This window comes from Saccostrea cucullata, unplaced genomic scaffold (genome assembly GCF_032062105.1).
Source record: "Saccostrea cucullata isolate Sc308-1 unplaced genomic scaffold, CSIRO_AGI_Scuc_v1 ctg169, whole genome shotgun sequence".
NCBI lineage: Eukaryota > Metazoa > Mollusca > Bivalvia > Ostreida > Ostreidae > Saccostrea > Saccostrea cuccullata.
Genome location: NW_026933727.1, coordinates 525,350 through 540,438, shown reverse-complemented (window position 1 = coordinate 540,438; position 15,089 = coordinate 525,350). Strand labels below are relative to the sequence as shown.

Sequence of the window (15,089 nt, the reverse complement as noted above, 5' to 3'; positions counted from 1 at the left end):
ACCGAATGTGAACACATGAGCTAAGCATATTGGTCCAATGAGGAATCTTCTTCGCGACTTCATCGCGCTTTCAGCTTTCTTCTCAGTCATCGTGTTTGTTTGATCTTTTTTTATGCCTCAGCTTTACTGCTTAATCTGTTGAAAAATCATTTTCTTTAAAGAATATATTACGTATTGTGATGCAAAAGCCAGTATGGGAACTGAAGTATATATCTGATATATAAGATAAGCTTGATGTAGAAATTTTTGAATTTACTAGGGGGAGGTTAATGCAAAATCTATAACATCATAACTGTTATCATGTTGTACATTTTGCATTTATCTCCTCCAAGTTATTTTAGAATTTACAACATGATTTTGGCGTTAATGGCAAAATAGGAGTAGCATTTTTTTACATTGTTTTATAGATATTTTTAAGATTCCTTGATCAGCCAAATGAATGTTAAGGTGTTGTTATTTTTTTTCACCAGTCGAAGACAATGCTTTAAATTTAAAATTTAAATATTTTTTTTTCATTTAAAAACATAGGTAATCAGAGATTACAGAGCTCACCTACATGTACAAGTAATCAAAGTCACACAATTAACCAACAAGAACCACATGTGAAAATATTTTTAAAAGCAATTTTAATTCATACTTTAAATAGACCTACATAAAAAATTTAAACTACTTCTTCATGAAAATCTGACCAGAGAAAAATTTGATTTTCATCTACTTGATGCAGCATTTATGCAAGTTTGGTTTATACAATGTTATATAAGCCTTATAGTATTTGGTAGTTAATAACTTTTACCTTGTCTATTATCAAAAATGTATGTCCAATTTTGCATCCGACAAGTCCATTTGTGCATCCTTAGATGTATCATCCATGAAGTTTGCTCATTATATTTTTATTGGAAATGAAACATGCATCAAAACTAGTTTTATTTTTTTTTTAGGTTTCAGTTTCCGAACAAAATTCATCCAAACAGTATCAGTAAAAATTGGTCATTAAAGAACTCATAGTTCCTAAAATGAAACCTGCACCAAAAACTTTTAACTATTAAATGTCAAAAGAAAATAAAATTAGCATCCGAACAGCTGTAAAATCAGATGTATCATGTTTAAGTTTGGTGCATAGGGCTTAAAGTTACTTGCAAATGAAACCTGCACCAAAAACACACATGTAACTGGATAATGTTAATTTCAGCAAAGCAATCTATTGATAAAAATCCTTAGATGTATCATCCATGCAAGTTTGTTTTTAACATAGGGTTATTCTTGGATATATTACCCACACCAAAAACTTTACCTGTTCACTGCAAAGGAAAATGTAAATAGCATGGAAGAGAAGCCTGGTAGATGTGCTTAGATGTTCATATATTTGGTCAAGATAGGGCTTATAGTTATCCTACAAAAAACTAAAATGTTAACCTGCTCCAAAAACATTAACCTGGTCATTCCTTTGCTGAAATTGCAGCATCTGAAACTTTGACTGGTACAATAAAACACATTTGAAGCATCTTCCATGCATGTCTCATCAGTATAGGACACAGAAGTAATTAAAAAGAAAACTTTTCCAAAAAACTTGATATTAACCTGTGCCAGGGACAAGACACCGAACAGGTGTAAAGAACTTCGTTGAGGTGAGCTAAAAATATGCATGGAAACATCAGCCTACCTACATGTACAAGTATATCATCCCACTATTTATTACAAGTAGCCACTGAACCACGTGTGACAAGCGTCTAATAGTATTTTAATTCACAGTATAAAGTCCTTCAGTCCACAGCTTTACATTATCTGACCAGAAAAATTGATCAAAATTTACTGGTTGCTACGATGTGATGGAATGGTCAAGATGACCATGTGGCGGAAAGTAGTATATAGTTACATGTAATAATTAAAATTCAAGTGTTTGTAAAAGTTTTGTAAAACTTTTTCCCCTATTTTAGATTTCGTTTATTTTTACTATCGAAGCTTTAAACACTAGTTTTATTTTTTTTTTCTTTTGGAGTTTAACAAAATTCTACCAAACAGTAGAGTAAAAATTGAGTTTATTCAGTTCAATTATAACAATTAACAATACAAACAAAACTTCAATTTCATCATTTTTTTAAGTTTTAAAGAACAAATGCAAACAAATAATAATTTCGTACATGTAAATGATCATATTTCACGCTGGAGATGAAATTTCATGAAGTTTTTTTTTTAGCAAAATGTCAGGGAAATGATGTACCCTCAAAATGTAAATTCACACAAAAATATTTTTTGGATAAGGAAATTTGTTACTGCAAGACATACTTTATGTTGGTACAAATAAGTAATTTGTTTGAATATAATAAGGTTTCATTAGGACTGAGTGAATAAAAATTGAAATGGATGACAGGGGGGGGGGCTTTGAAATTTCTGTATATCCAAAATGTTTCATATGTTCCAGTTTTGAAGATGCATCATACACAGAGGTCTTTTGGTCAGACTTTATCACAATATGCTTAAAGATATTAAATCTTTGCATACATATTAGGCTGTTTAAAATTAATTCCCCCCCCCCGTTTAACGTCACATCTAAAGTTGCAATGAACATTTTCAAGTGTGAAAAAAAAAACAAAGAAAATTTTCAAACAAGTGTGAATTTATTCAATTAAAATTGTGTACATTAAAAACATTACTTTAATTGTCAAGTAAAAAACATTTAATTGATATGACACCTTTTAATTTTTCTTAAAGAATGATATTCCTTGTTTTTAAATCAAACTATGTTAGCAAACAATGTAGGTTTGCAAAAGTGACTTTTAATAGGAACAATTAATTTTTCCTTCATTTCAACTTTTAGCTTGTATAAGTTTGGCAAATCCCAATATTACAATCAAAATTATTGATGACAATATTTAAAAGTGTTCATGTTGAAAAAAAAAAATTACGTTGAATAAAAAAAGAAAGAAAAGCAAAAATATAAATAAAACTCTATACCTTGCAATAATACTGAGAGAGGCTCTAGATAAAATATTGAAATGAAGTTAAGCCTTCACACAAGTACTATCATATCATAATTCACTTCGCCATGATTAAAGCATATACTTCAAATGTTGGTGACAAGTATAATTGAAAAATTGTGGCAAAGTAACAGTTGAAAATTATGAAGAAATCAATTATTTATTCATTACTGTTCCTTTTTTTTACAGAAATATTTTTAATATGAAAAATAAAGGTATATTTTTTTGTTGTTGCTTTTGTAAAAAAAAATTATCGACTTCTCTCCAAAATACAATGAAAAGGGGTGCCAATAGAATATAACTAAAAATATACTCTGTAAAGCTATGAGCTAGTGTAAAAAACACATTCCAAGACAAATTAATATAATCATAAAATAATCTTTTTTTATACATTTAGCACACAGTATTCTTTCAATTCTTCATTTTGTTTTACACCACCCTTTTACTGCGGCTAGCACATTTTCTGTATATTTTCAGAATTCAGAGAATTTAAGAAAATCAACGAATACAAACATTTTTGTTTTTGTCAAAGACGATTTTCTTTAAACCTACGCGCGCGGGTGACGTTAATATAAAAAGCCTTAGGCTGTCAAGATCATTTTTTTTTTCATACGATATCATTTTCATATGATTGAATTTTTTTGTTTTCATATTTCTAAGATTGTTTCAGGACAATTTAATGTCTTTAAATCGTGTGACGCAAAATCATTGAAAATGTTGGCCTCAGTCGAAGAACAAAGTAACTTCCGGTTTGGTCAAATTTTGTCAAAAACTTTCAAATTGTGTTAACTTTTCATTTATTGGAGCTATACCGAAAATTTCATATTTTATATTTGTAATTTTTTGTGATATCAAGGACAATTAAACACTAAAATAAAAGTTATTAAAACGTGGTGCAAGGATTGACCTTTACCTTGGAGTTCTCCCATCTTTACACAAAAATTTTGCCAATGTTTTGTGTTTTTTAGTGAAACAAAATTTGATAATGATCACAAAAAATTACTAATTACACAAAACTTCGTGCCACAAATGATTTATTTTTTTAAGGTTCGTCACGGATCATTGGTTTTCATTTTGCCTTTTTGTAATAACCTTGGAAAATATCATACCATTCCATGAAAAAAATTAAACTTTTTAAAGTTGAACATAACTTTTGTTAAGTGTATACTTTTCCAAGGATAAATGTCAAAAGACATAAAATTAGAGTGAACAGCTGTAAAATCAGATTACATGTTTAAATTAGGTGCATCGCGCATGTCACGACAATACACAAATACACACATGTAATGTATTTAATTTCTGTAAACTAATCTATTGATAAAAATCCTTAAATATTTTTCAAGTTTGTTTTTAACTGTAGTGTTTTCTTTCATATATTACAAGGACAGATTACTCTGACTGCAAAGAAAAAAATATGGAAGAGAACTCTTCAGAGTGCAGTGTTTACATATATGTAAGAGGTCTCTTAGAATCAAATAAAATTTGGGGTGCATGCAGTAGTATTGCTTCTCTTCTCTTGAAGACACAATATTATTTTTTTTTTACATTTATAAAACTGAGCATTGTTGAAATAAGTCCGAAATGTCTCACGTTTTCCACGATTTTTTTACGATTTTGATATTACGTGCCAGGGACAAGTTTCAGGTGTAAAGACGATATAATGTATATAATACTGCTGATTTTTTCAACGACAAAGTACGATGATTTCCACCATACCCGAAAAAAAATCATTTTTTGTAACCCTTTAGGCTCATTATTTTATATGTTAGTCCTATAAAATATTGACCCCCAAAAATGACCCCTTTAAAGTGATACAAAATTTATAACATGAAAAAATATAATTGTTCTTCCTTCAATAATTTATGCATGTGTTCGAATAGATTTTATTTTGTTCTTCTTAGCACGTAGGTGTAATAAAGTTCATTATTGACAATTCAGTTTTAAGCAATTAACAATCAATCAATTAATCATTTCTCTGATAAAGGAGTAAACCTAGAAAATCAAAGATGGTACATGTAAATGGATCAAACGCACGCTGGAGATGAAATTTATGAATTTTTTTTTTCACTGACTCCATTGATACGTTGTATCAGAAAAAAAAATGTTGGGAAAAAGTAGAAATTTGTAGCAGACGAATTAATATCGGTGCGTACAAATAAGTAATTTGTTTGAATTAATAAGGTTTCATTAGGACGAGTGAATAAAAATAGAAATGGATGACAGGACGCCTCGATGCTGTATATTTTTCATATGTTCCATCCTATACATGCAGACTATCACAATATGATTAAAGATATTAAATCTTTGCAAATACATATTCTTTTTATACCCCCCCCCCCCCCGTTAGAACAACCAGACTTGCAATGAACATTTTCAACAGAAATTAAAATAGAGATTCACTATCTTTCAATGCTAAAATTGTGTTTGAAAAGAGATTCTTTAATTGTCAAGTAAAAAACAGTTCTTTTCAATATTCCTCCTTTTAATGTTTTCTTAAAGAATGATATTCCACTTGTTTTTAGAAATCAAACTATGCAACAATCAGGTTTAAATACTCTTTAATAGGAACAATTAATTTTTCCTTCATTTCAACTTTTAGCTTGTATAAGTTTGGCAAATCCCAATTTGACAATGAAAGAGGAGGAAATTTTTATCCCCCCCCCCAAAAAATTACGTTGAATAAAAAAAGAAAGAAAAGCAAAAATATAAATAAAACTCTATACCTTGCAATAATACTGAGAGAGGCTCTAGATAAAATATTGAAATGAAGTTAAGCCTTCACACAAGTACTATCATATCATAATTTACTTCGCCATGATTAAAGCATATACTTCAAATGTTGGTGGGGGTATACTTGAAAGTATCGTGGCAAAGTAACAGTTGAAAATTAGTAGAATAGTAGATTATTTTAAGCTTATTTTTAGTCCCTCCTTATAGAAAAATAAAGGTAGGGTATTTTTTTGTTGTTGCTTTTGTTGATTATCGACTTCCTCCTAAATAAGTAAGGGGGTGGGGTGGGTATAACACCTAAAAATATACTCTGTAAAGCTATGAGCTAGTGTAAAATACACATTCCAATGCAAAAACTATACATGTAGATATAACCTTTTGATATAGCACACAGTATTCATTCAATTCTTCATTCTTGTTTTACTCCACCCTTTTACTCAGTTCTGAGTATATTTTTCAGAGAATTTAATAAGAAAATCAGAACAAACATTTTCATTTTTGTAACGTCTTCTTTATACTGTATGATAATATAAAAAGTTAATTGAAGATCATATTTTTTTTTCATGTTCCCTTACGCGTTATCGAAGATTCGGGGGGTATATAATTTTATCGTGTCCGTCTGTATGTCTGTCTGTCTATCTATCTGGCGGTTTGTTTGTCCGCAAAAACTTTAACCTTGACCATAACTTTTCATTTATTGGAGCTATGACTTTCATATTTTATATTTGTATTCCTTGTGACAAGACCTACTTTGGGTACTACCAAATTTGACCTTTTGACCTTTACCTTGGAGTTTGTCCCATTTTACACAAAAATGCCAAATTTTTACTTTGGCCATAACTTTTAAACGGTAGATACTAGTACTCTAATACTTCACATATGTATTTTTTGGCATGACCTTTCATTGGATACTAAAGAGTTTTACCGTTTGACATTGACCTTGGAGATTTCCGTACTTATGAAAAAAATTAAACTTGTTTAACCTTGGCCATAACTTTTGAACGGTAAGGGCTAGGGTTTTCTTACTTCACATATGTTATCCTTGTTACATTAAACCTTTCTTAAGAAACCATCAACTTTGACCCTTTGACCTTTGAGTTTGACCTACCTTTCAAAAACTTATCCTTAGCCATTACTTTTAAACAAGTGGTGCTAGGGCTTTCCTATTTTGCAACTGTATTTCTTGTGAGAAGACCCTACTTTGGGTACCAATATATTTAAATTGCATTTAAGAACAATTTAATTGTCGCTATGTTGCCATACATGGGCATAGCTGTTTCACAAACACATCTTTTTATATATAAGAGGAGTTGCGTTTTGAAAATAAGCAGATGATATAATTTTCCAAAGCTGACACAATGAAAGACGGACATCTGTCATCAAAGTATATACCCTCCCGCTTTTCAAGCGGAGGATATACGTATATAATACTGCTGATTTTTTCTGTCTAACTCGAGCGAAGTTTGGGTACATTTTTTTTAAAAATTAAACAATGTTTACCTAACCCTTTAGACTCGAACATTTACAGTAACTCCTTTGGATTCTGAATATAGGTTGACCTTAAAATATAATATATATAAAATATAATGTTATGAGTTGCATATCATGTAAACAAAGTATTCCCAACTTAGCTATGCATATGAATAACAATAGAAATGGCCAATACTGCTTCTTTATCTAATTTTTTTTTTTTGCCCGGCAAAATTATTTAATCCACAGGGAGTATTTTTCTTTCATGTAATTTAATACACCAAAACCTGGGTTCTGACAAATTTTTAATACCTATTAAACATAAATTTAATGAATTGTGGAATTTTATTTTTCGCGCAAAACATCGGGTTCATTATTCTCATTCGTCTTTACACCGGCGCAGTTATGAAAAACTTCTTTCGCCGTCTCTAACCGGAGTTGATTTTCAATATTTGCGAACCAAACTTAATGCCGAAATTAGGATTTATCAATAGCACAATGTCTCTAGTACTCACCGTTATCGATGAAAAGAAATGATCACTCAGCATTTTGTTTCAGGATAAAAATAACAACTAATTACTTTTTATTTCTATTTTTTTTTTATTAAGAAATCAAAATTTATTCAATCAAACAGATTAATTTACAGTAAAAACTAATTTTTTTTTCTTGTATTTAACCCCAACCGCCATTATTTCCCCAACCCCTTCCCCATCCGGGTGTTGAAGGGTTAAAGTTCATGGCAGGGGTCATAGTTGGAGGCGGTCCAAAGTCGATGGTCATCTCTACACCAATGTTGACCGGAATTGGATAGAGTGGTTCCATTGCGTTAATGAGGCCTGATATTTGGAAGGTCTTCGGACTCATCTCAACTGGTGCCTCTGTGTTTAAAAAAGATTTCTTCATTAATGATTTAGCAGTTTCTGCAATGTGCTTTTTGCTACAAATCAAGCATTCATATAGACAGATACTCAGAAAAAAGATGATAAATCATGATCAGACGATAGATTTACTAAAACTAAATGTACTCAGCTACAAATCATTAAAAAAAAAATTTTTTCATAAAATATTAAAAATTTAAGACTATCATGTACCTGGCATTAATAGATACACATTGTTACTATTAATGGCGTCTTGGCAATATCTGGTGATGAACACGCCTCCTCTTCTTCGCACGGCCGGGCCATCTAGTCGATTCTTAACGGTGGCCGTCATGTGCATCATTTCTCCCATCTCCAGAGTTCTCTGAAAAATTAAAAATAATCAAATCAAGCTTAAGTAATGTTTATCTTAATTAATGCCAGTTTTTGGTTTTTTTTTTAGTTTGGTGGGGATGGGGATAGCTGTTTGGTTGCGATATAACATACCTCGTGATTAACTTTTGAAATAACATTTAAAAGACAAAAATAAGTTCGATATTCAAATATTTATAGTAATTATATTGCTTTCAAAATTTTTTTTTTCATTGAGAAAAATAAACCACATTCTAATGGAATAATTCTGAAGTTAGTTGATATTTAAAAATTACGGTTAACTTCCCAAGACTTCACAAATCTTTTTCATAAATCTTACAATGGTCCTTGGCTATGTTTAACTTAACAGTAACTAACTTATAAATACAACAATGCAGCTATTTTTCTTTAAAAATTCATAGAATTTAAAAAAAAAAAAAAAGACTGAAAGTTTATGATATACTAGCATGTATTTCTACATAGGGATTTAAAAAGTAATTAATGCAACATTCAACTGTCTCAGAGAGAATGCCACTAAAATTTTTAGAGTTGATCTACATATAAACGATTTTCTAACAAAAAAAAACCGCTGTCGAGACAATCAATTTTCAAGAGTTATCTTTCCTAGCTAAAAAATGCAAGAAATATAATTATATGAAATCCAAGTAGAAGAGATCACATAATTTTTTTTTCTTTCTAATAATGAGCAAGACGTTTTGGAGGTAAAATTAAAAAGTCTGGAAAAAGTTGACTAGTATAATTCTTAACACTGAAAATTTGTTACTCTTTATGGGGTCAATTAAGAGACCCAAAGTGAAATGCTACACTGTACTAAAAGAGGCAACATATGGGCATCCACTGATTTTTAGCCGGGCTTACTGCTCAAAAAGCAGTTCAATCAGCTTATGTCAACCTGTTCAAGGCAGGAAGTCCATCCCATAGTCGCCATATCAAAGTTACATGTAACAAGAATAGATATGGGTTACCCCATATCCAAAGATATTCGACTGTTAGATTTAATATGTTTAACAGTGTTTATAATGACGTTAATAAAAAAAAAACTGCACTGTCTAATTATGGAACTGTTGTAAATATCGTGATTCCATAGCATTACGGTCACCCAGTCTCCTAACAAACAGTACACATAGGCCTACATGTACCTGTAGCCTTGGTCTACACACGTGCAATGGAGCTGTCACGCGCATCCAGCGAGCTCGGAGAAACACGTTTTGTTTTGCCGAGAAGTTACGGTGTCAGACAAAATTTTTCTTTTCTTAATTAGATCATATAAATACGAATTCTGATTAATAAAAATTATACAATCCCTGTTGAACTTTATATAGTTTGTTCTAACATTTGCATCTGCAACAACTTGTGTTTAAAATGGCCGGGTTGGGAAAATCAGGACCGGGTCGGAAAATTCTAAACTGAAAACATGGAAAACCTTTTTTGTTTTGAAAATAACTGAAATATACTAATATATTTGTCGCAGAAATTACTTACATTATTCAAGTTCTATATATAATGGTATGCTAAACTTCAACACGAACCCGAATCTCCAACCCATGCAGTTCTCGTTTTGCCACACATACCCTACACATTCGGCAAACCTCGGCTGATTCCGTGAACTAGATGAGGTACGAATCGGCCGAGGTGTGCCGAGTGATACCCTACAGTTTACAAAGTGTACACACGAGCAGGCCAGGGATTGAAAATTCCGTCATTTAATAATACACACACACAGAATGATTAATGTTTTCTTTAAGAACAAATTGTATGATAATTAACGGACTATAAACATGTACTTAATACAATTGTTGATATAGTATTATCAATTCATTGGTGAAAAGATATGAATCGAAGAATGACCTAATTATTCTCTGTTATCAAACACGTAAAAAAAAAAAGGCTGAGGAGGGAGCGAGCGTAGGAATATTGATATTTTTTATTTGCATTTCGGGGGGAAAGTGACTTTCTAATGATATTTTGACGTTATTTTTGATTTCTTTAACGTATGACATACACAACTTTACTCTTATCATGAACAATAATGTTGTATCTACTTATCATGATGGAATTATTTTGGTCGGACCAATATGTGTGAGCTGCCGCTGAATACAGTTATATATCTTGCAAAGATAGTATGCATTGATCGAATATATAGAAAATATAGTACTTACTCTGAACCGCTTTTGAGATAATACAATCGCTAAATAAAGCAACAAAAATAAAAGTTTTAGCTACCGGTACATAAATAAACATTAGTAGCAATGACTTTGTAAACTTCACTCCTTAGTCAAAGAACATACCGTAAATCTGGAAATTTTTACTGTATATAAATTTTTAGCAAATTTGCGCGTGCAATGCATTCGCAAAAATATTTTTCTTAAAAATAAATCAACATGAAAAGAATTTTTTCTGAAAGTTGGTGTCTATTTTTAACTCAGTGAATAGAGTTCCAAATGTAAGCACGGCGTGTAAATTTTAGGTGAGAAAAAAAAAAAACAAAAGTTGAGAAAATTAATTATATTTTTGTCTTTATTTGGATTATATTTTAGGTTAAAAGGCATACACAACCTCTAAAAGGTTTATTAAAATTAATTTAGAAGTTATTTTCAGTGCAAATCCTTTTGTATTTTTATCTTCAAAATTGTTTCGGAGCGATTCTGCAATTTCTTGCCAAGTTGCAAGTATATTGGTGGTATTCTAACTGCATGTGCAAACTAAATTGAAAAATAAACTGATAGGAAAATCTTAAGTGATTTTTATTTTGAGCGACAGTGACAATTCGCAAAATTTTGAAGCGTAAAAATTAATCAAAAGCTTTTTGACCCAAATTCGCAAAAATAAATCGTAGTTCTCTACACAGACGAGGAAAAGCAGGAGAGGGAACCAGACTGGCCTGTTTGTTTACATTCGGCGGTACCAGGTTAATTCTGATTCTCATAAAATATGGTCGTGGTACTACGATCGATAAACTAACTGTCTCATCATTAATAGTGATATTTTTGAAAAAAAAAAATTTCATCAGAATTTTTGATCTGATACTCTTGTTATCTGTTGATATAATATGAATACATGATTCATGTAAGAAATTCATTCTACTCTGTAAATGAGCCCGTTTCTCTATACTCCTGAGTACTTTGATTTTTTTCGGTGGGCAGTACCCTATCCTGGAACAATTAAAAAACAATATGCAGAGATTTTTTTTACAGTTAAATTACACATTTACGAACCAGAAAACTACTGGTTTTCCCCCAAAGATTAGCAGCCAAAGAAAATAACTTTTGAAAACCATGGATTCAAGTATTGTAAGTTTTAAATTAATATTTGTTATGTTAAAATAGATTTTAATACTTTTGTTTTTCCTCTGGTATGTAATTCTTTCACCGCTTGATCAAAGGTTGTTATATTCTTCATAAGGAAGCAAGCTCGCTGTCCGTTGAAAGGCATGCCGGGAAAATTGGTTCCTGGTATTACATCCATGCGCACTGCCATCATTCCCTGTTTGAAATTAAACACAAATTTTTATACTTTCAAATTCCTTTGAATTTTATTTTTGTTTTATTGTTACATTTCTTTTGTGAATAAGTTACACTGTATCGTATACATGTATTATCATAATAGAGAGACACATAGGTACTCAATAAATTCCGGTCCTTGGTTTTCTCATTTTATTTTTTTAAATTCAAAGCCAAATCCCTTTTTAAAGAATCATTCATAACATTTGTATTTATAACTATATAATTGAAATTTTCGTGACACTTCTGTTAATCATGTTTTAAGCCGTAAATCGTACCCTTCTGAAATCCATGAGAATGCCCCCTTTGTTGAACTCGTCTATTGCTGGTGCACTCTCAGAATTGATGAGAACCAGCTTAGTACTGTATAGCACTTCCGCACTTTCTTCCGCTGCAGTGCCACTTGGGAAAATAGTTTTCCAATAGAACTTTCTAGGAGAAACTTTCTTTGGTTTCATGCCCTGTTAATATATATATAGAAGTATTTTTATGGTCATAGTATTAGAATATCTAAGAAATTTCAGCAGAATATTTCGTATAAAAAATGTTCGGGGTGAATTTTGAATTATTGTGAGAAATATGATATGTTCAAATGCATTTAGTTGTAATGACTAATTGTTTTTTGACAATTGCTCCTATGAGACAATAACTTTGACAGAGAAAATACTGAGCTGTAATTAATACGTCAGCTATAATTGCTATCGTATCGGTTCTGTATATCTTTAGGCATAATTTTTATTCCTAAGCTAGGTCAAGTAACACATAAAAAGGACAGTTTAATCAGCAGTGCACGATGGTCAGAATTTTGACCACAGTCAATTTGCATCTTCACAAGAAACGTTGGTAATGAAAAAGGCTTATTAATAAAAAAAAAATGAAATTATTCATAACGTTGTAGCTTTCATTAATTTTTCGTGAATTTATACATCTGGTGGGTTTTTACGTGTGAAATAGGTAGACCTTTTTTTCTTCTAATTTATGTCCATGTGAACATTTTTTTTACATGTTTTTGAGATAAATCGTACACTTGTTGCTTAATGATAATTTTTTTAGACCATTCATGATTGACGATCCGTTTTGAGAGAGAGAGAAAAAATAGACCATTATTGAGTGACAATCCATCTTAAGACAGACTTTAAGCTGAATTCTAAACGTTACGCCTTAGCACAACCCATTAAAAATTTCTTTGATAAATACCTTTATCACCATTGCATTGAATGGAACTACATAAAAACACTTAATGTTGCCAAAAATAGATTTAATGTTTAGATTTTTCTTAACTTTATGAGCCATACTTTGTGAGAAGGACAAAAATAGCAAAAATTCTAGCTAATCTCTTCAAATAGATTGAGTGTAAATTCAAATCAATTTAAAAGATTTTTTTTTTTGCATTTTTATACGGTAATTGTTTTATCTATACATTTTCTGAAGTAAATTTTATTCACACATTTTTTTATTATATATCAGGCACTGGCAATATAATTTTGGATTTTTTAAGTGAATTGTGATTGACTTAATTTATCAATTGAAAACAAACCTTACTCAATAATAAAAAATGTAATGTTCATTGAGGAGATCCTGTAATTACAGTAATAAAATTATGCTTTCCCGGCCCCTTGTGATGAAATCATATTTTTTCTGTATATACTGACCATTCCACCAGGCGGCTTTTGTTGTGGGTTTTTCTTGGTCATGTTATTCCTATTTTTGGCTCGAGTTTTCTTCGTTTTATTCACGTTTCCTTTGTTCTGCTTTTTCGTGTTTGTCTTGGTGCGACTCATGGCATTATTTGGCATGGTTTGCTGCTGTTGTTGTTGATTTTGTTGTTGCTGCTGCATGCTATTTGGGCCGTTTGGGTTTGAATTCCACTGATTTTGAACGTTTGAATTCATTTGATTTGATTGGCTCGGATTTGAATGCATTTGATTTGATTGGTTTGGATTTGAATGCATTTGATTTGATTGTTTTGGATTTGAATGCCTTTGTTTTGATTGGTTCGGATTTGAATTCCATTGATTTGAATTTCCAGTTGGATTTGAATTCCATGAATTTTGGCCATTTGGATTTGAATTTTGTTGATTTAGACTGTTTGAATTTGGATTTCTTTGATTGTCTCTAAACGGAAATGATTGCCTATTTCTTAAATTCCCATTCATATTCGCATTCATGTTCCCATTATTTTGTGAAGCCGAAAAATTATTAGGGCTCTTATTGTTTCCACGATTTTGGCCACGACCACGTCCGTTTCCTCGATTCATTTGATTTGATCCTTTGCCAGCATTTCGCTGCATAGTTTGGGCTTTTCGTAAATGAAGTTTCAGCTTTTCTATGTTGATTTGGTTTGGGAATTGGTTTGAAGGTCCACTTGGCTCAAATTGTCTAGACATGGATGCTGGTCCATTGTTATTATTTCCACCACCCCAAGATTGTCCCTGTGGCCTGTTTTGCCGGTTTCCGAATGGGTTGCCATTTTGGCCACTTTTCTCTCCACCGAACATTCCTATACTTTGAGCAGATGGACTTTTACTTCCTTGTGATGAACGCCCTCTGGTTCCAAAATTATTACCTTGTCCATTGTTTACATTTAAATTTTGTCCCATTCCAATATTGTTTGGATTTTGAGAGTAACAGTTCTCAAAAAAGAATATAACACACAACATACATATGGTCAGTACCTGAGACATCCTTGAAACTCACAATTTAATCCTCCCTTTTTTCAATATTGTAAAAACATGGGCAAAAATTACAAATATAAAGTAAAAAAAAATCAACTCCCTACAAGTGCTCGAAAAAGACGAAATGCATAAATTTGGGCCTATGATATAACGTGATGGATTTTTGTTAAAGATAAGCAGCTCACTCCATACGTCATAACGGATGTCAGATAAGAAGAAAGTATGTCAAAAGGCGTCAGATTTATGGTCCCTGGCCCTCATGAACTTCCATCCACTAAAATTGTCTTAAAAATGTCAGGTCCACTGTTTCATGACCATAAGGTCATGTCCGCTATACAAAAACATGGATTTACATTTTTTCTCTTTGGTGTGAATTGGAATTTTAAATTCATAAGCTTAAGGATATTATAGTTTAATGTATATTTTCTTCTATTTGATGTAAATTAAATTTATTGTATTATATGATAATTTTATCTATTTCTTCATGTG

The 15,089-nt window shown here is 31.2% G+C and overlaps 1 protein-coding gene across 1 annotated transcript; it reads right to left on the bottom strand.

Annotated features, from left to right (window-relative positions):
• Positions 1-7,847: 7,847 nt before the first annotated feature.
• LOC134239194 (GATA zinc finger domain-containing protein 14-like) lies at positions 7,848-14,609 on the bottom strand. The gene is made up of 5 exons (XM_062721365.1): positions 13,578-14,609; positions 12,204-12,386; positions 11,762-11,908; positions 8,267-8,417; positions 7,848-8,053 (listed from the first exon to the last, which is right to left on the bottom strand). The coding sequence occupies exons 1-5, from the start codon at positions 14,607-14,609 to the stop codon at positions 7,848-7,850; spliced, it is 1,719 nt and encodes a 572-aa protein (XP_062577349.1).
• Between the last annotated feature and the right edge of the window lie 480 nt (positions 14,610-15,089).